Source organism: Oxyura jamaicensis, chromosome 5 (assembly GCF_011077185.1).
Source record: "Oxyura jamaicensis isolate SHBP4307 breed ruddy duck chromosome 5, BPBGC_Ojam_1.0, whole genome shotgun sequence".
Taxonomy (NCBI): Eukaryota; Metazoa; Chordata; class Aves; order Anseriformes; family Anatidae; genus Oxyura; species Oxyura jamaicensis.
This window is the reverse complement of record NC_048897.1, coordinates 20,790,945-20,813,366: the sequence shown is the minus strand read 5'-3', so window position 1 is coordinate 20,813,366 and position 22,422 is coordinate 20,790,945. Positions and strand designations below refer to the sequence as shown.

At 33.7% G+C, this 22,422-nt stretch overlaps 1 protein-coding gene across 3 annotated transcripts in view; it reads right to left on the bottom strand.

Moving 5' to 3' along the window:
- The window catches only part of TTBK2 (tau tubulin kinase 2), an 86,049-nt gene that overhangs the window by 18,875 nt on the left and 44,752 nt on the right, over positions 1-22,422 (bottom strand). For all 3 annotated transcript variants that reach the window (XM_035326574.1, XM_035326575.1, XM_035326576.1), the window contains 7 exons: positions 13,352-13,417; positions 12,693-12,785; positions 11,564-11,689; positions 9,702-9,859; positions 6,785-7,001; positions 5,236-5,447; positions 4,048-4,651 (listed from right to left, as the gene is read on the bottom strand). In XM_035326574.1, the coding sequence (XP_035182465.1) occupies positions 4,048-4,651; positions 5,236-5,447; positions 6,785-7,001; positions 9,702-9,859; positions 11,564-11,689; positions 12,693-12,785; positions 13,352-13,417 (1,476 nt within the window). The remainder of the gene's footprint in view (positions 1-4,047; positions 4,652-5,235; positions 5,448-6,784; positions 7,002-9,701; positions 9,860-11,563; positions 11,690-12,692; positions 12,786-13,351; positions 13,418-22,422) is intronic.

The following is a 22,422-nucleotide window of genomic DNA, read 5'->3' as shown; positions in this document are numbered from 1 at the left end:
TCCAGCATCTCAAAAGCAGCAACTGAGGATAGAAGGTACATGAAAATTATACAGCTAAGAACTATGAAATAAATGGAAGTTTAAGAGCAGTTTCATTGATCCAACATAGTAGCACCTCAATCTATAAAATGCTAATTTCAGAAATATTACTAAGTAGTAAAAAATAAGTAGATTCACAGTCAAACAACTTCTATTACCATGCATATATATTTTATATTAGGTTGCCAACCAAGTGTGACCAGAGCAAACTGCTGTTTAATTTAAACTGAAGTTGAAAATGGTATATATTGGATTACTTTAACACCATTATTATTTCTGTGTTAAAATATCTGCTTGACAAATATCATATGCTGCAAACAGTTTTGTGCATGCACAGTATAGCAGTCATTGCAATTCAATCCAAACACAGTACATTAATGAGGCCTTGGTTCAACAACACAGCAGGTCCAGCACTAGGCTCTTAGAACCAGATCAAGAAAGAAAAAAAAAGAGAGCACTACGATGCAAAGTGCTGCCCCAATATAAATTCCTGAACAGTCTAGATCAGTTCAAATTCTTTTGTCAAATTAACTTCACTCTAGAAGATGTTACAGCAAATCAAGTACTGTCTGTCCTTCTGCAGCCAAAGTCTACTTAAAGCCAACATGAAAGCATACAGTCAGCATAGCATGCTCTGAGTAATTCAACAGAAATGTGAGCAGGAGCACATGACTGAGACAGATCAAACTGGTATGTGCTGGATAATCTGGTTATAGCACATAGAATCTGTTATAACGACTGGAAAACCATGACTGATAACATGAAAATTAGCTCTCTTGCAGGCAGGCTTTTTCATAGAGGATAGCACAATTTGCTGTAAATTTTTAAGCTTAAAACTTGCTCATCACCAATCCAATAACTTACACGTTTTCCTCTTTTCTTTTTTTTCTTTTTTTTTTTTTTTTGAGTTCAGGTTTCCTTTCTGAACTACTACAACCTTATGTTCTTATTAGGGGTGCTGATGCTGTTTGAAACAGGTAAGAAATGATATTATCAATTACAAGAAATCCACATACACACATGATTTCAAGAAGAACATTTATCTACAGATGGAAGGACTGAAGACCAGTAATTTCTTTCCTTCAGGAGAAAATAAAATTAGGGGCGAGTATTTGAACCTTCAATTTCTCATACAGAAATATCCTTGCTACTACTTAGTGAGCAATAAAGCCTTGTTCCCATAAAAGGAAGAATAAAACTTAAAAAGTATTTACAACAGGAAAATTATTTATTGATTCACATTTTGTAACATTAAATTGTTTGCATATTTAACAAACCTATCAGAATTCTCAGATTCTCAGAATAAGCTCAAAGAACATAATTAATTGTACCTTCTACTAAGTGATAATGTAGCAGGTCACTAGGAATGCATATGGGAAGTATATTCATAAGCATGATAACTATGAATGCTGACGTCCTACAGTTGCAAGCCATTGGAAATGAGTAAACTGTTCAGAAATTAAATAAAGCTACTATTCTGTACTACTGTAATCTCAATATCTACTTTTAAACCCTTTTAGCAACACTTATTTTACATCATTTGATGTATGGTCCCAAACTTACATTCTTGGATCCAGGCTTGCTCTTAGTAACAGATGCAATATAATTCAAATCAGCAGAAAAGTGAAATGCAACCCTTTGCTCATTATTTGTATAGTTTGTCAGGAAGGTTCTACCTAGATAAAACAACTAAAGAACAAAACCATTTGATTGTAGTTAAGGTTGTTACAGTTTTGTAAACACTTAGGGCATTAATTTGCACCAGGGGAGGTTTAGGTTGGATGTTAGGAGAAATTTAGTTACTGAAAGGATTGTGCGGCACTGCAATAGGCTGCCCAGGGAAGTGGTTGAGTCACCACCCCTGGAGGTCTCCTAGAAATATGTAGACGTAGAACTTGGTAGCATGGTTTACTGGTGGACTGGTCAGTACTAGGTTAAAGGCTAAAGGCTAAATGATCTTAGAGGTCTTTTCCAACCTGAATGATTCTATGATTAACTTCAATTTTCAACTTATGCAAAGTCTTTCCAAGCATCGTTATTGTTGGAATCATATCATCTTAGGCATTTCACACTGGTATTGAGTAACTTTAATTCTGCTCCCCAGTCTGATCTAACTGTTCTGTGGTCCAATGTTAAGAAGCATCTGAAGAACCAAATCATACAGTATGAGAAGTATAAATTTTTCTGGGCCTATCTATTGAGGGTTGGTGGTATCTGTCCAAATTATCTTTGTATCTATTCAAAGGAGACTCTCTTATCTAAATGTTATGGCTTTGGCAGCAGTTGTTGTACATCAGGAGTGCTAATAAGATGAACCAGCTGGCAGCACACAGCCTCTCTGAGCCCCAGGAGATTAGTTTTAGATATTTTTGTACGTGGTAAAGAAAAAAAAATGATGCTATTACAGAAAAAATACAGCATCATCATGAAATTTAGCATGAACTACCTTCCTTAATATAATTTAATTTACTTCTGTAAGGGATGTCAGATGGATTTCTATTATATAAGCCTAGTTCAACAATAAAACTGTTCAAAAAAAAAAAACAGCAACTCTCAAACCTCACATGGCAAATAGTTTGAAGATTAGGGAAGTCTATTCTGCCTGGTTTTAACAGCCTTTCATGATACCTCTAAACAGATGTATATTAAGTAGAGATCTTTAAGGAGAGCATGATCTTTCATATAATTTGTCTCACTTCTTGAGCAGATGATATTTTAGAGAGTTAGCTACCATTTGCAACTTACCTATAAATATTTGACAACTAAAAGAATCTGCTTGTTTAGGTAAAGCTCAGCTGGAAACAAAACTTTTGGCAGACAATCTTTCAGTCATCTCAAAGTCCATGATCAAGGATCACATTCAAATAATTGTTTCAGGTGGGTAAACACTTTGAGGAAGAAGAAAAACAGCTCTGAAACAGCTTCCTAAGGTCACCAGGATTCTGGAATAGAGAGAACTACTACATGAAGCCACATATATGTGAATGTCTTCCTACAAAGCAACTAGGATGCTCACCTGTAAGAAAGAACAGCTAGGTTCCAGTACCAACCTCAAGGAATATTTAAACAGCTTTTCCGGGAAGTGGAATACCATCAACAAAAGACACCCAAAATATCCTGCTGGGCTTTGTTTGGCTTTAATTCAAGAGCTAATGAAGCAGATGAAAGACTACCACAAACTGCAGTCACGGTCAGAATAGACACACTGGATAGACACAATCTGTTTCCAATTTATAAATCAGCCAAACAATTTGTATTTTCTTTCTGCACAGAATTTGTTACCTTTCCAGATAACCCTATTGCACATTAATCGCGCTGTATTACATGGTATTTCCATCACCTCTACTTTCAGTTTTAAGTAAGGTAGCCATTTCCCCAAAGTGAGACAAGTTTGTATACAGTGGGATACTACATTTATATACTACATTTATATACAAAATTGCATGCTGGCTTTTAATGATTTTAGACATAAAAGCATCTGATAATTTGTATTTTGTAGAGGATTAAATGTTGCTCCTTCTGGTCTGTTTTACTAAAACTAATATTAAAATACAGAAATTGAACCTTTGAAAACAAATGAGCAATTTAAATTAAATTTTCATCTCCACAAGTTTCTAATACATCAAAAACTTGTGCAACTGATATTTTGAAATAAGTCTCAAAAATCTTGCTGTTCAACACTGTTCTGTAGAAAAACACAAAATGAAACTGTAAGCTAGTAAATTCACAATGTATAATATCAAAATATAATCTTGTGTGAAATATAATATCTTGCATTTTCCATGAGAACATAAGTGTATTTGAAGTTTTATTGTACAGCTATAGTTAATTACATTGACTAGCTTATTTTCACCATGGCAGATATTCCATACCTTATAATCAGCGAGTAGCCTGTGAGAATTTTCTTTTTCTACCGAGTTGGCTGTAACTTTCATTAAATATTACTATCTTCTCATATATAAATTTGAATAAAGAGAGATTTAATAAAACAGTGACTGTTTCTCTTACCGGAGTGAGTGCTCCTTCTGCTTGAGCTTCCATAGGACTTGTAGGGGTGGCTGCAAGAAGTTGTCCAGCAGCTCCAGTCAGAAGTTCCAGTTTATCTGTAAGCTGTTCGGAAGCGGCAGGATGACACTCCATGGCTAGAACAAACTCCACCCCTGAGGTTTGGTTCTTGGCATGGACACTGTTTCCTGCCCAACCACCCTGTCTGGGCTGCTCTTCTGGAGGGGAATCCTCTAGAACTTGTAGTACCTCTGGCTCTTCATCTGAGGGACTTCCAGTTGTTTTGTGCCCTAAAGCTTCATTTGTCCTGAAATCCTGCAAGTCCCGTTCCTTATCTATTATCACCCACTCTTTAGAATCAACCTCCTGCCTGCAGGAGCTTAAGTTGACAGCTACAAATCCACTGCTAACAACACCATCAGCCTGTTCTGGAGAACTAGCTGACACAGGCTTTGAAGCATCTGGAAGATATTCTTCATCATAGTGCCAAACATGGTCCATGCGTGCAGTCACAGGAGCAGGATTGGGTGTTTTCTGAGAAAGAGGGGGAACAGCAGCAACCACAGTCTCTGGCGCAGCATTCAAGCCTTTCTGCATCTTCTCCAAACTTAAGAAAATAAATTAATATCTGAATTAGTTACAAATGATGTAAGCTACATTTGATTATCTTCAGTAGAGGAAAACTAGATTTATATAAAAATTCCTTGTAAGCTATCCTTCTCATCTCATATAAAGTAGCTCTACTGTTAGCTCCATTGAGCACCTGATGTCATCATTCTTATTTAGGATGGGTTGTACTGTCAAGACTATCCCAGTAAAGAAAAAGGTAAAAAACACTAGCATTACACCATTAGGGCCTGAAATTAAAAAAAAATAAAAAATATCTCCAGAGTATAAATCTGACTTTAGCTGTAGACTAGCACTGTTGTTTTTTTTTGTTTTGTTTTGTTTTTTGTTTTCTGTTTTCTTAAAAAAGCAGAAGCCTAGTGGCAAAATCCATTAATTGAGCAATATTATGAACATACTGAATACTGCTTGCTGTAGCTTGCATAAGCACAGCTCAGCAACTCTATTTTTGGATTTCACACAGTACTATTAATTGATACAGTAATAGTGGAAAGATGATACTATCTTAACTACATATTCTGAAAAGATCCAAGCATAAAAATAAATTAGAAATAATTTCTTTACCAGGTCTCAAGAAATTTATCAGTGTCTGGCTTTGACTCCAACGTCAGACGCTTCTCCAGTTCAAAGCTGTGAATTGAGCGCAACTTTCGAACTAATGGGACATCTCTGTCTAGCTGGGTAGTCTCTGAGCGGACACGAATTGGAGAACCGAGACTTGGAGCATTAAGCATTCCATTCACTGGTCCATGGCTGTTTTCTTCCTCTGTGGCAGCCTGTGCAGAAAGTAAAGTAAAAATGTAGGAATGGCAAAACAGAGGAAGACATGGTATTGTATGGTGAATACCATCCAGGTTTTTATCCACTGATAAGACAATTTGTATTTGGAAAGTTCCTTAAGTCTATGCCATGTGTAAGGTAGTTTAGGTATGTCCTTCAGCACATACCTACAAAAGATAAAAAGGGCCTAGTAACATACTACCAGTAATATAGTAGCTCTGTGTAGGTCTGAGAAAAGGAGTCTCAAAAACTCAGTACTGTGCTTAAATATACACTGATTTTTTCATACCTGTCTCAAAAATTTTCCTCAATAGGAGTCTGAAACCAGTCACTTAGTAGCATCATCAGTCTGCATTGGAGCCAAGAGCTCTTACTACCGAAAAGTTAGTTTCCAAGTTGGCTTTATGATCCTCTGGAGCATATAACACTGTTATACACTAAATCTACTAAATATTTTTGTGACTTAGAATTACTTTTTTTCCAACTGCGCTCTATCTTGTATAGTAACTAGCACAACCCAGAGCTAGAAAATCATGATCATCTTTAGTTTCAGCAGGTGCAAATAATAAAAATTGTATTTGTTTAAACCAGAGCAATCTGGTTTCCCCTCTTTGGTAAAAATAAAATAAAAAGTAAACAAGTTAATCACTTTTGAAAATAGGCACCTGTGTCTTATTCTCTCACACACTACATTTTTTCTAGCAAACAGAAAATAACAGCCTTAAGACTAGACAGCTATCTAAAGAACACATCCCTCTTTAGCTATTCAAAATATTTTTAGAATCAAGAAAAAGGACTACATGCTCTGAATGTGAAGTGTAGTGATTGTGTCTGCAAATATGAAATGCTGTGATTGTGAACAAGAGAGACAGGAACCACTTCTCAAAGGACCACTTTTCAAACTTAAGCAACATTCTCTCCAAAAGATTAGGCCATGAATCTCTTTGGGTCAGTAGGAAGGTATCATATCTTATGGAGACAAAAACACCATATGAACTAAATGGATACTACTAATCACACTTAATCTTAATTTGTCAGTTGAAGAATAACATTAAACTGGTTTTTCTATATTCTGTATCTAATTTTTGCACATGCAAAATGCAAAAAATCTGCTTTGGTTTCACTCAGAGAGCAAAAATTAAGATCATGTCTAAAGAACATGAATATGATGACCATAAATCTGCCATAAATCTTGTTTTCTTAGACAAGTTTTCTTAGATTTAATTCATACTAGCATAACTGCATTATTAATTAATTATTAAATAATTTTTTGTGCATCATGAGGACAGGAAACTGTTTGAAGAAGATTTTTGCAATACAGATTTGTAAATACCTTATTAATCCCCAGTTTTATTTTGTTTCTGTTTGCATCCATTTCTTCCCAAACATCTTTTTCCTGAGGACGTTGATGGCCAGGGGATCCTGGTATTTTCTCTGGTGAGACACCAACCGGAATACCATTCTCTCCATCACTAAGTTGTTCATCAGGGAACACTTCATCTGTGTTTTCTCGCAGCAAGTCTCCTGGGATAGGAGTGGCATTGGCAATTCTACAGAAGTAGCAAGAAAAAAAAACATTGGAAAGGTGAAAATTTTGAGATTCTAATGTGCTCATTTAAATGATTTTCTATCCTATTAAAATAAAAGGTAAAAAATAAATTGCAAGCAAAAGCATGCTTATGTAGAAAACTAAACTTTGTAATTTATTCAATATTAAAAAAGCTAATTCTGAGGTTTCTCAATTTCTGTTTCTTTAATTTAGGCACACAACCAAAGGAATAAACCAACAAATAATCACTTAAAGATTACTTCCTGAATGTTTTGAAAGCAATTTCTGAAGTAAATTTGTTAGAGATCATATTTAACTATTATGAAGCACTGGATAAATACTGTTTTCTTCCGTTGTTGGATGAAAACCCTCAATAAACACTGTTCAGTTGGAAATGTTTTTATTTTTTAGAATGAAATTAATCAATCACTTAGTATCAGCATATAACAAATTATAGTAACTGGAAATAATTTTCTCCTCTTGATATTTTCTGGAATAGGAATGGACTACAATGACATTCATATAGGTTGTACTCCTGAAATCAAAAAGTCTCTTTGATTGATAAATATCCTGGGCTGTTTTTACAGAGTTGTGATGTCTTACTTATTATACTGTACAGAAACAAAATGAATGGATGATAGTATATAAAATGTGGTTAATCAGTGTTATCATTTCAGAAACTACTGTACCTGGCTTCAACGACTACTCCTGATGAAAAGCAAATGCTAGCAAATGCTATTTACTATAGTCTGATCTTTCTACTTGTTTCCTCCAGTTTCTCTTTTTATTAAGAGGAGAGCTACCTTTGGATTGGATTGAAAGTTTAAACACAGTTTGACAAACTCATGACTGTTCAAATAAAAATAAAGACAGTAGCAAAGTCTGAAAATACCTTACACATGCACATACTTCATATGTATGAAAGTAATATATTCCCTCTCAAACTAGTACAATTTTAACCATAGCCCAGCCAATACTCTATGGGTTCTAATGATTCTATTCAAATAACTTTTAATAAGTGCACATTTACAAAAAAACATAAAGAGATATTGCACATCTGGTGCAAATCCATGTGTTTGCTAGTTTAACTAGAATAACTTGTATAACAGAATATAAAGATATGAAAAATTCATCTTTTTACTAGAAGGCTATTGATGTAATTTTTGTCTCATCTCTGACTCAATGATAATCATTTCCATTACACCAGTATTAATTTCAGATTATTCATATTAAAAAAATTCCAAATCTCAAGGCTAAGATAATAAAAATAAACAAATAAATTCTCCAGTGAATGCCTAATATATCGTTTCTGGTGTCACACATCATATAAGGTATCTATTTCTAAAATTATGCCATTTTAATCTGTGTAGGATTAAGGGGACGTTATCTCATTAATGGCTTAATATTGCAGAGAGAAATCTGAGCTGAGAGAAACCTGTTACAAGCAACAGGTATGCATTTGAGGATGATGCAACTCAAATGATTAAAATTATTCCTGTTCATCAAAAGGCATTAATAGAACTTAATGATTTTTAAGAAGATTTTAAACATAAACTCAAAAGCTTTTTAGTTAATAAAGCATTTAAGAAATGGATGTATATGCTAGAAGGCTGCTGGTTTACAGTAATATTTGAAGTTTAGATTCCCTTAATTAGTTTCCAAGATCTACTCTCAGAGATGCTGCTTCTTCACTGCTGATGGAATCACACAGCTGAAGCAGAAAGTGCCCTACTTTCTTTAATACTGTTCTAAGCTGCCCGGACCACTATTAGCTTATATGATCTTGGCATCTAAATGAGAAAAATTGACTTTCTTCAACTATTACATAGCTATTAATTTTAGCCTCTTTGAATATCGTTGCTTATAGAATATTTACAAATGCACAAATGCAAATATTTATTATTTTATATTTATATGATATTTAATATTTTTATTTAATTTATATTTGATATTTAATATTTAATATTTGATATTTAATATAAATGCAAGTATTTAATATTTTAATACAAATATTTACAAATGCAAAGCTTTTTAATTCTTTTCATGTAATCATCCAAACATTGGGAAGCAGACTCAGAAGAACACGTTTGGAATATGTAAAAGCATTCAGAAAGTTAAAACACAAAAAGAACACAAAACTCTTAAAAAAACAAAACAAAACAAAACAAACATTCCCAGTGACTCTCCAATACCCTGAGATGAGTTTGGGTTTTATTAAGCATTATATCTCATCCAATCTACTTAATCACAGGTCTCAAAGACCACATTAAATGTTATATGAAAAACACACATTTGGAAAATCTATTTCCAAATTTCCTGTAATGATCCGCTCATTTTTCAAAGTTACAAGGAAATTGCAGGTAATAGCACATTCAAGGCTTGCGGAAGACAACTGGTTCCCACACAGTTGAACTTTGTATGCATCCTTTAATTTTAGAAAATATGATTTAACAAAGGATTGACTAGCAAATTTACATACAATTTCCTGCGCTACTATTTTTTAATGCTTTAAATTTCAAACTACAGTGCTGATATTTCAGGATAGTATAAACAGGAACCTGAAAAATGGTTCAAATGTGCCCAGTCCTCTATTCATTCAGCATCTGACAGAAAAAAAATACTACTACTACTACTACTACTAATTTTCCTGTGGTACTCTGTGACTGCTTTTTAAGTGACCACAGACAATGTGCATACATACCCAATTGCAGCTGGAGTAAGACGAGTGTGTAACTGAGGTGTGGTTGAAGTTGTTGTTGTTGTCAGAGAACCATCAGTTCCACTCTTCTCCCAGTCAAAAGGGTCACTTTCAATAACCCCAAATGTTTTCATACTGTTGTCAAACACAGACATAAGAAGCTAAAAATGAAGGAAAAAGTTGATAAGCTTCATTTTTTGTCACTGAGAACAAGCAATTTAGAAATATCTTCCAGTAATAATTCAGCATGCCTATTCTTCATGATTTCAAATGACAACAATTTTCTAAGAAAAGGACACAGTAATTTATGTTTATCATTTCTCATTTTCCAATATTTCAAAGACAAGGTGTGCAAACTTCTGTTGTTGGTTGTTTTTTTAAGCAAACAAGCAAACAAACAAACCCTGTGTTTCCATTAGAAAAGAGGCAAAAAAGGCAGAAACACACACACACAAACATGACTAAGTTGCTGTAGGGCAGCATCCAATGACTCTACAACAGAGAAGAATGAAAGAATGTATTCAGTGACATCATTAAAAACAAGGAAATGAATCAGGAGTATATATGGAATGATACTGATTGATTGATTTATATATTTATGTCATTTAGAACCATGTATCATTTACGTTATCTAATGCTGACATCCATCCCACTGAAACTTCAGACTGGAAGCTTTACACTCAGATTTTATGCCATGAAAAATCACCTAGACCAACTTGTGTCCATGAGAAAGAAAGAAATTGCATCTATATTCCTCTTGCTCTGGAAAAAACTTTGTCTTGTTCCATTCATTGGTGGTAAGGCTGTGTCTATATCACTTCATAACATTTCAAAAAATCATATTTTAAAAAAAAAACTTTTTTTTTTTTTTCCTAAAAGCTAAAACTGGTTTTCATTCTTTCTTCCAACGAATGCTGCTGCAAATTTGTCTTCTCTGGCTTTCTTTAAAAACACATAACTTTTAGCAATTTTAAATGATCAGAAGTCTAGATCATTTTTCTTGCACAAAATGATTGTATCAATTTTATCCTTACTTTCAAGAATCCTCAAAATACTCTCTATCTTAATCAGTTCTAAAATCCTATTGAACTGTGCAAAGCCATAATTCACTCTGTCCCGTTCTCCTTTACTCTTCCTTTACACCTTCAGCATTCTCCCTGAAGTAATTTTTGAGATCACTCTTCTTTAAATCTTTCCTATAATTTCTGCTATGATGCAAACACAAATGCTGTTTTTTAAATACTTACATAGATCAGAGTAACATTTTGAGGTTTATTTTTTGTTAAAATATGGGTCAACCTTCAGTGAATAAAAGCATATATTCTACAGCGTGTTCTCTCAGCACCCACCACTTTATCACTGAACTGAGACTGTCCATTTCAGCAGGCAATACTGTCTTCAAAAAAGAAAAATCACTATTTAGTTTTCTAGTGATCTCTGTAGGCAATACTTCAGCATGAAAAAAAAAAGAGCATGGTTGCATGTTGTGCTCCAGCTGTATATATTGCAGGTGCTGAGCTCAAGATTTTGGAAAACTGCCTATCACTGAGAAAAACAATCTCATCAATGTAACTTAAGGAACACTTAGTGGAGCCTAGAATAATACCAGCATAGCACCTAATCCTAACAGATTATTGACTGCAAAACAACTGACAATAATTTTTAGAAACTTTACTGTTCCCAAAAGGGGAAAAAATGACATCTTTGAACTGTAAAATTTCCATGGTACTAGATGGTCATTAAAATAACGTTGTGGTGGAACAACCCACAATCACTATCAAGACTACACAAAGGAAATCAAAGATGAAGCAACATACAATTCTGCTATTTAAAATCTGAGATTCAAAATTGTAAACAATATTTACCTGGTAATCAGGTTTTGTAAAGTAATCTAAATTAGAAATGTGGTCCAGAAAGACGTTGAATTCTTGAGGAAGATGTTTCAACATAAGTCTGTGCTCATATCTCTCTTTAATGGAGCCCACTTGCTCCTAGGAGCAAACACAACAAATATTAGCACCTTCATTCTGTGCTACAGCATATTCACATTGCATCCTAGAGCCATTCAACACAATACTGACCAGACAGATGGGTACATATATTGCACTGAACGGTACTGAGGAAGGTAGTTAGTTCTTCATCACACAGCAAGATAAGAGATTCTATCATTGCTGTCAGTACATATGCAAAAATAATATATGAACTTCAAATTGAATATGAAAAGCCATTTACATTCCTTCTGTGTTTGAATGCTGTCAGATACAGAAGACTATCATTAGACACTCCAACCCTTCTTAAGAGCATGTTTTAAAAATTACAATATCTTAAATCCAGTAACTTTTTGGTGTATATTTGGTCATCACAATACACTGTGGAAGACTAGGACATGAGAAAATTGCTTTGTGTAAGATGAGTACATCAAAACCGAAAAAAAGAGAAGCAACCTATATACACCACATTGTCATCTATTAATGCATAAACCACAAGTAACCTTGTTTTAGTGTAATTCCAAAAGAAGCTGAAAGAAGTAATAATAATAAGCTAATCAGATACTGTTTTCTTTGTATATCTCACCTGTGATATGTGCCTAAAAGCACTACTGCACATTGACTTATTAACTTTTGTTCAGCAGCAAATAAATGTCCATTTCACAAATAATCAAAATAGATAAGAAATGTTCAGTGTCCCATAGCTGAACTCAAAAAACACTCAAGTGAAAACAGACCTACAAAGTAAGTGGTACGTATACACTTTTGCCTTTTAAAACATTTTCAAACCAGAAGAACATTATACTTTCCCACTAAAACAGTTCATAAAACTTGATTGCATTTTATACCTTGACATTAGGAATGAGAAGTAATACTAGAAAACACCAGAAAACATAATGTTAAAATTAATGAACTAGTGATTCTTACTGGAATCTTTATCATAGCATTTGCGTGCAGTTCAGAAGTAAATATACCTTGTGCTCTTTGGTTTTACTTCCACATTTACCTTATCTTTTATTTTTCTCCAAGGCAGTTGCCCAACCACAAACTCCACCAACATGTAAAACAGGGACCAGAGGTCATCATGCCGGCCCATTTCCTGTGAAAAAGAAATATTATTCTAATGCAGCTTACAAATACCTATAAGACAAAAGTGAAGATAGATACTTCACTGCTGTGGATACTTACATTACTATATATGAAAATTAATATAATCAACACTGTAAAACAAATTCTTATAATTAAATAGGACACCTATTTCAAGTATGAAAGACAAATAAATTTCCATAAAAGATACAGAGAAACAAAACAAAAGTTGAAGTGTGTTAAAATAACCTTGCCAATCTCTCTACTGGAAGAGCTGTTTGATACTAAGAAGACGTAGTAGAGATGATGTATTTTACAAAACTCAGTAATTACACCTTTTAATTTATTAACTTGTAATGCTACTGAATGAAGGTAACTCTTAAAATCACTCTTATTTCTACTACAAGAACATTTTTACTCTCAACTACTATAAATTATATTATCCTGCCCCAAAATTTAGATGCATAAATTTCTATGAAGACATATAAGAATACAAAACCCAAAATCAATAGCAAATACATTTTTTGCTTTCAGCTACATGATACAAATTTCAGACACGATACAGATTCAGATACTCACTCTGTTCCTATGAGCATTGATTGATGCGTATCGTACTGTTCCTCGAAAACCAGCGACAGCTCGTGGCTGTCAAAGAATAAAAAAATAAAAACACTTGGTCAGAAATAAGCCCTCTGATTATTTAACTAGGCTTCTACAGAGTGGCTATGGAGCCACAACAAATATAATTTTAAGACTTTGTTTTATTTCAATTTATTGTGCTTCTACAACTTATCAATGGAAATCTACGTAGGCATCAGAAAGCAACATATGTTGTAGTTTCTTAAACCATCTGTTTATGTCAGTTTTCATTCTCCAGAAGCATCAGGTCCTGTTTACCTCTTCCTTCAAAAAATAAACAAATGAACAAAAAAACCTGTATGCCAGAACTTTTCCTCTTTTTTCTCCAATAATGAAATATTTATTGGTTTTAACTAGTAGAAGTCTGAGGTTTAAAATTCTATCAGGATCTTAAACATAACAATTACTTCCAGTTTGTTCAAATGCACCAATATGACATGGTACAAAGAGACAACCAGACATTTCTCAAAATGCAACATTTTCACAAATTATTTCTGAATCAGCAAATCAATCACTTTTTGAGAAATTCCAGGAGCAACTAAAGCCACAGGTAGTCCCTCAGCCACAGCATGGAAAGCTGAGGCTGAGCAATAAATGGCAAGGGTTGCACTACTGGCACCAATTTAAAAAACTTTTTTTTCTAGTTTCCAAATACTAGCTTTTCTTCCCTCACACTCTAGGTACTGTATGCGCGTAAGACAACTGCTATTTTATAAGCACGGAATATATTTTCCCAGCCTTCCCTCCTTCAAATGAATTGTTACAAAAATAACTATATGACTGATAATAATAATATATTTTTAAATGAAAAAGAAGTGTTATTACTTTGCCTAAGACAGATAACCAATCCATTCTGCCCTCCTTGATCAGTTATTCCATATATACTAGAGACCTGCCAGAACTGCTGTTTGCTTTCTTTTGTACTCTTCTTCCCAATGAATAATAATTCTTTTTCTGTCTCCTAATAATAATTCTGTCTCCTCTAACACTGAATACAAGAAACTTAAATTATGTTCCTCACCTCTGACTTATACTTAAAGAGGGTACCAGTGATCTGTGTGCCCACCCTAGACCCATAATAATTCTTCAGATATTAAAAAAAAATGCACAATACATTAAAAATCTGGTTTGAGATACACACGAAGATAACCACAATACAAAATAATTACCCTATTAAAATAAAAGCCTTCAGTCTCTCCCCACAATATAGGTATAATGTCTTTTCCACCAAGACAAGCAACACTGACGGCTATCATTAAAGTATGCCAGGAGCTGCTATTACTGTCAGTAACCCTATCAATTAAATCCAATGAGATTATGCAGCAAGGTATTTTAAAAGGATTCAACAGCCCGTATAATCAATGTCTTTTACAGTGGTACAACGAGAACTGAATCAGTGTCAGTAAGGTGGAGAGTATTTTCTAGTACATTTTTAATATGAACAAGTTCTCAGACAATGTGCTGTATATAGATTTATCACAGATCTCACACATTCTCATTAAGTTTAAATGTTGCTTGGAACACATTTTGTGTCCAGGCAAGACAGACAATTGAGTTACTATCTTAAATCCTGTGAGTACATCACATTCCACCCTGAACATTACCCAGAAACAAAGCATAACACTGCAGTTGCAGAAACTTCATGGCACAGCGTAATAATAAACAGAATAGATTGAAATGTTTTGTGGTACTGCCAAATTTCAGGATAAAATAAAGTCCTTTTAGAAAAAAATAAATAAATAAATAAAATCTCCTTCCCAATAGTTCTGAAGATCAGAAGTCACCCAAATGTGAATAATACAGCATCACTGCCAAGCCAATCAGAACAGAGGTACATTTCCAAAGAGCTTGAGGAACAGCATTTCTTCAGAAGGGCACCAAGAGTATAACTTTAAAACACCTATAAATACAAATGCAGTAAATCCCAAGAGGATAAAATTTCAGAAGATGAAACCATACATATACTGTATTCAACCTCTGATGTGAATGTTAAAAAGAAAGGACTATATTCACTATTACCAAGCTACGTATTTCTATTCTTCTAAGAATAATGAAAAATATGAATAGTAGGATGGAACTAAAGCCTATATTCTTATAGGGACAACTTTAATTTCTACTTGACAATCACAAGAAAAAAAAATATCTTGATAAGGAAATAAAGGAGAATAAGGAATGGCATATGGAATCTAAATGACTCCATTCAGTTTACAGAAACTGATACTCTGACATATTCCATCACTATCTTGGAGATAAAAGTCCATAGGAAGGATTTCATTGTGTATTAACTCAATTGCTTTTGAATATTAAAGTCACTGCAATTTTTACATATGCCTACAAAATTATATGCCCTAGGAAGAGAGAGTTCCAATGTTTTCAATTATCTCAGAATCACCTGGCAGGAAAAAAAAATGCACGAATACTCTTTCTACATATTAGTTTATCATGAAATGAATTCTGGATTCTTTACTTCTTTGAGGATATCTAAATCCTTTTTCAATATGAAGAGATACTTCCTTAGAGTGTAGTAGTATAAATCCGATTTAAGAGCATATGTAACTGTGCTACATTTTAAGAAAGAATTAAATACCTTTTAGCAATGCAGCTGACTACAACAGAATAGTGGTATTACAAGGGAATGCAACAACAATAAATTAATTATATTGTGTGACTAACATGGATGATGGTTCTAGTAGCCCGAGTCATGTTTGCCCAATTCAGCATAGAGTTTATAGACTTGCGAGCATTTGCAAAATTTCTGAAAGTGTTGCAGAGCTCTTCATGCAGCTTATGTTCCATGTAGAAAAATACTACAGGTAGAAATAGCAACTCCCTGAATGATTCGCTGTGCTTTTCAAATGAACTGTCTCTCTGCTATTATTGATCATGTTAATTTTTTTTAGACATCTCTTTTTTTCCTATCTGAGCTCATGTGCCAGCAACTGAAAACAAGTTAGTCTTGCAAAAACAATGTTTATAATCTCATCTTCTAGATCCCTTATCTAAGAAGCCTGCTACCCTGCTACCACAGCAAATGAGCTTTCTTAGAGCAAAGTACTTGTTGAGGAAAAAAAAAAAAAAGCTTAGTAATTTGTAATTTTATTGGTCATAGAAGATGTCCTGTTTAGACAACCAACAAAATCTTGGACATTTTTGGAACATATAGATACAGAAGGCATTTTTAGTAAAGATATGGTGAATTCTACATTTCAATACATCCATGAATTCCCTTGATTGAAATGGATCACATTATGTTCCCTTCTAGGACAAATGAAACAATTAACTCTTTCTTGTATTTTTTTTTTTTTAACTTGAAATTTAGTTTAGTTTTGTTTTGTTTTCTTATCAGTGATAGATATGAGGACCAACCATCACATCCAGGTGCTGCCTCAATTGCAGGGATCCATTGACAGTTCTCAGAAGATTCAGTACACTCACTACCAAATTTTATTCTTCAGTTCTCCCATAATTTAACAGCTTTATTTAGCTTCCATTCATTTCTATTTATTTATGGCAACTATTGTTATCTTGTGTGTTTTTTTGTTCCTTCAAATAGAGTAAGAAAGCTTTTGAAGCAAGCAAATCTCAAATTGGCATACAGACAACTAGGATATTAGGGAAGAGTCTTTAGATTCTGGAGTCACACTTTCTGCAGAAAAAAGAATCCCTACAAAATTTTACCCCAAATCCCAGGAACTAAATTAGTGGTAATGGGTATATGGATCGCATGAGTTAGGTCTTTATTAGAATAAGGGATGTAATTTCTAAGAAGGAGACAGTTCTTTCATACTGGTAATGTATTTGACACAGAATATCTCAAAAGCAACAGTGAGATACTTTGCAAATCTTCTATAAAAGCGTATCTGTTTGGATCAGTTCATATAAAAAAGGGTTTCTGGTGAACAGCTCAGGCAGTGATCTGGAAGTCAGAGCTATCTGAGATTTGATTACTATCACTAAATTCTTCAAACGTGACTTAAATTATTTTGAAAATACATGCCTATGAAGCAGGTTCACTGACTAAGAATAATTTTGTTACATGTAAAAGTACTTTTTAAGGTACCACCCGTTTTCTTTGAAGGTTGCCACACCCTGGAAACATATGACAATATCTTAGATAAACTACATGCGGGAAATTAGGAATTCCTAGAAAAGTGACTCATTGCCTCTAAGCACAGTGGTTTGCAGATTCATGGGAGACACTAACCTTACAAACCTGTCCACAACTGCTGGGTCTATGGAGGGTCTGTGGAAGAAGAAAATCATACTTCTTTAACCCAGTTCAGTAACTCTAGAGAAATGCTCTGGGCAATGTTGAAAAGGTTAAATAGAGCAAAAACTTAGCTTTTAGCTACAATCATAGAAACTAGATAATAAATATGAAAAAAATAAAACAATAATGACTTTCATATATTATATCTGACACACACCAAGGTTCTTCCCACCAGTCAGGCAATGACTGATACTACTTAAGCATCTTTAGGTTTTTAGATTGAGAAACCAGCTCAAGCAGTGAATGTCACCTTCTCGACGGTGCCTCTAAAGTTGAATTCTAAAGTTAATAAGGGGAGGTGGGTAGAGAAGCAGCTGCTTTATATCCCTTTGTTAAAACAGAATCCTCCTTTCTTCTCCCTTAAAAAAGTCAATCTCCTAATCTTTCTTTTTTTTTTTTTTTTTTTTTTTTCACCCAATGAGAATATAATTCCAGGATTTACCTTTCTTTACACCAAATGGTTTCAACAATTTGCATTCCCAACCCCCCTTTTTGTGGCTATAGGATTTGCAATTTCATTTAATGTCTAGCATGCATTAGCACACATTTAAAGTAAATGAAACATTCAGGGATCATCTCAGTAAGGAAAGATCAACCGGTTGAAATTTGCCTTTACAATGTATTGTATATCACAATTAGTTATCATTGCACATACAGCTCTTCAAAGCTTTTAGCTCTTTATAAAAAGCACGTATGTATGTAGGTCACTAATACAAGAATACTTGCATTGAGAAGTTGTTATCAAACCACCTCCTACTGTCAGTAAGAATACGCTACTTGGACTCAGTTCTACATAAACAGAAGCTGTGATTTCCAAAAACTGGTTGTAGCTGTCTGATCCTACGCTACCCAGTTCCAGCAAAAGCTGGGTAACAAGCTGAACTAACATCTAACAGTACAATTAAATTATGTTATTGTGGATTCTAACAGACTGGTGGTGACAAATCAAAATTTAGCACCAACTGACTGTGCTACAAAGAGCATCACTGCCTCCAAGAGACAGGTATTTGATGCACGAACCAGTTCCTGAGCTGCTCAGTTTTCAATCTGGAGTGTTTGCTTAGGCAATGTGATGCACTGGCTGAAAAAAGCAATGCTTTCAAAGCTGATTCACGATCAGACGAGAAGTTTGGTGGGCTGGAGGTGGTGACAACCTACAGTATGTGTCATAAACCTGAATTTACTCCAGTATAAAATCCCACTGAACATATCTGCAATGTGCATGTTTGCTTTGCCTTGTCTGATCTCTCTTCTTCCTCTTATAACAGGAGCTGGAGCAGAGATTATTCTAAGAGAAAGACTAGTTATTTAAGCCAGCTAATGCACTGGCAGAGGATTTCCCCAGACAGCAGAAATACTGTTTTACTTAATCTCCACAAGCAAAAATGTTATGGTCTTTCTGCATTATCAGAAGTCCCATGTTCTTAGCAGACTGGAGAACTCAGACATTCATTGTCAATTGCTTTGTACTTCTTATATTTAGCATTTACAATGATAATACCACACATTACAAAGTTTCATGAATCCAGTAGTAGACTTATTTCAAGACTGCTAAACTAAAGATAAGAAACTGATATTTATATTAAAAAAAAAAAATCATTGTTTTCTTTTTAAACTATTCATAATATTTTTTCTTAACTCAGCAAAGAAGTTAGTCCATAGCTCAGAAAGAATGAGAAACTAGAAATTCCATTTTCATTTTGGTTTGCTTTTCCTTTCACTGGGAAACAAATTTTACCGACCAAATTTTAGAAACCATCTGGCTTTCCACTATAATAGCTTTTAATTTCAAGCAAATATGACAGCTCTCAAAAACTTTCAGTTCCTGAAAGTTTAATGAAAATTGATGATTAGAGACAGAACTTAAATTAGTATTGTGATACAGACACAGACAGTTAAAATTCAACAGAAATGGCTCACATCCACCTCAACATACAACAATCAGCTGGTGAATCAGCACGCATTTTAGGGGAACATTAGCACGTGCCTAGCCCTGAAACTGCAAGGATTAACTATTGTAATCCTGGTCAGAAAGGTTGGATGTAGTATGGAACTGAAAATACTAAAATTTGGAGGGCATAAGGGAAGTAGAATACAAAATCATAGGAAGGTAGTACATGTCACCATTTATGGAATAACTTGGATTATTTACAGATATAATACCATATAAAATCATAGTGGGAAAATTGTAGCCAACTGCCCTGAGCACCTATCCATTCTATAGAAATAAAGGAACTGCTATGTCAGAATAAAGAACAGCTATATTATATACAACACATCTGAATTTCTAATTTAAATTGTTTTGATTGCTTTGATATGTTATCAGTGTTCCACACATTACAGGAAAGAAGGAAAGAAAAAAAAAAACACAATATACACCAAAAATTACAGAGTATTGTATTATGAGAATTAAATATTTTTCATATCTCAACTATTCATCAAACTTTTCCTTTGGGCAGGATATTAATAGATTGTGTGTTCTTTTTATTTTTCACCCCCCAAAAAATCCAAACACCAAATCACAAAGAGTCTTTGTCTCATGGAAATACCTATACCTGGTTTTCTTAAGATTCTCATTTTGTTTAATTACTGCAAGAATATTCCATAGAGATGTTACAAAATAATATCACGCTGCATGAAATTCATATATTCAATCTATTTGTGTTACCCTTTAATTTGATTCACAGTGCTCTTTTTTTCCCCACTTTTTTTTTACATTAACTCACTGCCTTTTTCACATTGTTATATCACACACAACACCAGCTGGCTGGCTAACACTGATTTCCTTAATTTCTTCTTTGTCAGTAATACAATCAAACTTGCAAGGACCACGTTCAGTGGATGCTAAAAATGTATATATATATATTTATATTATAAGATTGTGCCTTAAATAATCATAGAATCATAGAATGGCCTGGGTTGAAAAGGACCTTAAAGATCATTTAGTATCAACTCCCCTGATCTTCCTGTATATCCTTGAAGGAGGTTATGGCAGACAAACATAATAAATAATGTTACACTGGTTGGTACAACATAGCTTTATCTGATGCATTGCCTCACAAACTTTTGAAAGTTAATAATGTAATAGTTGGTTTAATGTCTTCTATATAAAAAGCAATGTTTGCGCAAAACTCTCCAAACTAAATCCCTTGTCAAGTTACCACTAATTCAGACATGAAACCTCAAATGACTAAGGTCACGATTCTTCCAACTCATGCAGATTCCTCTTTATAGAAGAAAAAAAAAAAAAAAAAAAAAAAAAAAAATCGTCTCTTGGCTTAGTCTCTCCAGAAAATGTCTATTAGAAAATATTTCCATGTAGGACATTTTGACATACAAATCTTAATCTTCTTCCGCTTTTCCTGAGCTATAAGAAAAATATATATATATGTATATGAATTAGGCTCTAGGTCTTTACTGGCTTAGATGACATGAGTAAAAGAATTAAGGAGTATCTATAGGATATTAAAAAAGAAGCTATATGTTTACATCTTTCATAGAATAATGGAACACTTTGCTTTCAGTGGCTCTGGTTTTATGTAATAATTCCTTTACTACAGAACTGAATTACAAACTGAACTAAACTATAAAGAAGATACAAAGCTGTAATAATTCATCTTGGACTCTTAGATCTCCATTTTACTGAAACAAAGCTTTTCTTTAAAGTAGTTAATTTTTAGTAGTTCTCAACTATTAAATGATTAGATCAAAATTTAGAAGCAAATCTTGCAAACCTCATCTACTTCAAAAAGCTATGTAGTGTAGTCTGACTGATGCAGATTTAGTGAAGAAAATCCAAAAGTGTAGTTTTAATTATTTGTTCTTTTAACATTTTCTTTGTTCTACAGTAACAAAATGTTAACTCTACTTTCAGGAGCTTACCGCATTCTATTTGGCAGCTGAAATATATCTCTATTGCTCTTTTATTTTTATTTATGCTGAACAGATTTTTGTTAATTACTGTAGAGACACACAATCAATACAACAATATTGCAAGAAATTAATATTTATGCACTACAGATTTTAAATTTTCCTCTACTTTGTTATCTCTTCTTCGCTCTATGCTTTTCTGAAATGTGTTTTTTCCAAGACGGTTTACCCATCCAACTTACTAAATATATTCTCCACATAAATTACAAGGTAAAAATATTTTTAAAAATACATTTTACAAAGAAAAATAGTTTTATGTTATTGGAGTTTAATAACAGTAGTGGGTTTTGACCCTGTCTCAAAAGGTATAATGTATATTTAAAATCCTGGGAAAGACTATTCAAAGTAAATGTTTATTTTTAAATAAATAATTGTAGCATTGTTTTCTCATGGCTGCTCATCTACATCTGCCTTAATGAGAAGGCAGATGTCTAGTTCTAACTCAAGCATCCTAATGCTGCAAAGATAGCAGATAAGAAACTGTAAAACAAACCAGAAGGTTACGACATACAGATGTTTAATAAAATAAAGCGATTGCTGTCTCAGAACGTCACATTTTCTGGAAGGATTTTGGTCAGATATAAAAAAAATAGCAGAAGTTAGAAAATATTTCAGTAACACCTTTAAAGAAAGGAAAACAGCTACCTGAAAAACAGCTCAAATAATTATTCAGTAGAAAGTGAATGAAGTGAAAGTACGAGATTCACATGACCGACTTAGTATGTGCATATTGCCTTTATCAATAAACAAGATATGCTCCAAATTTGAGTTACCATTGTTTCCAAATAAACTGAAAACACACATCCTTGGT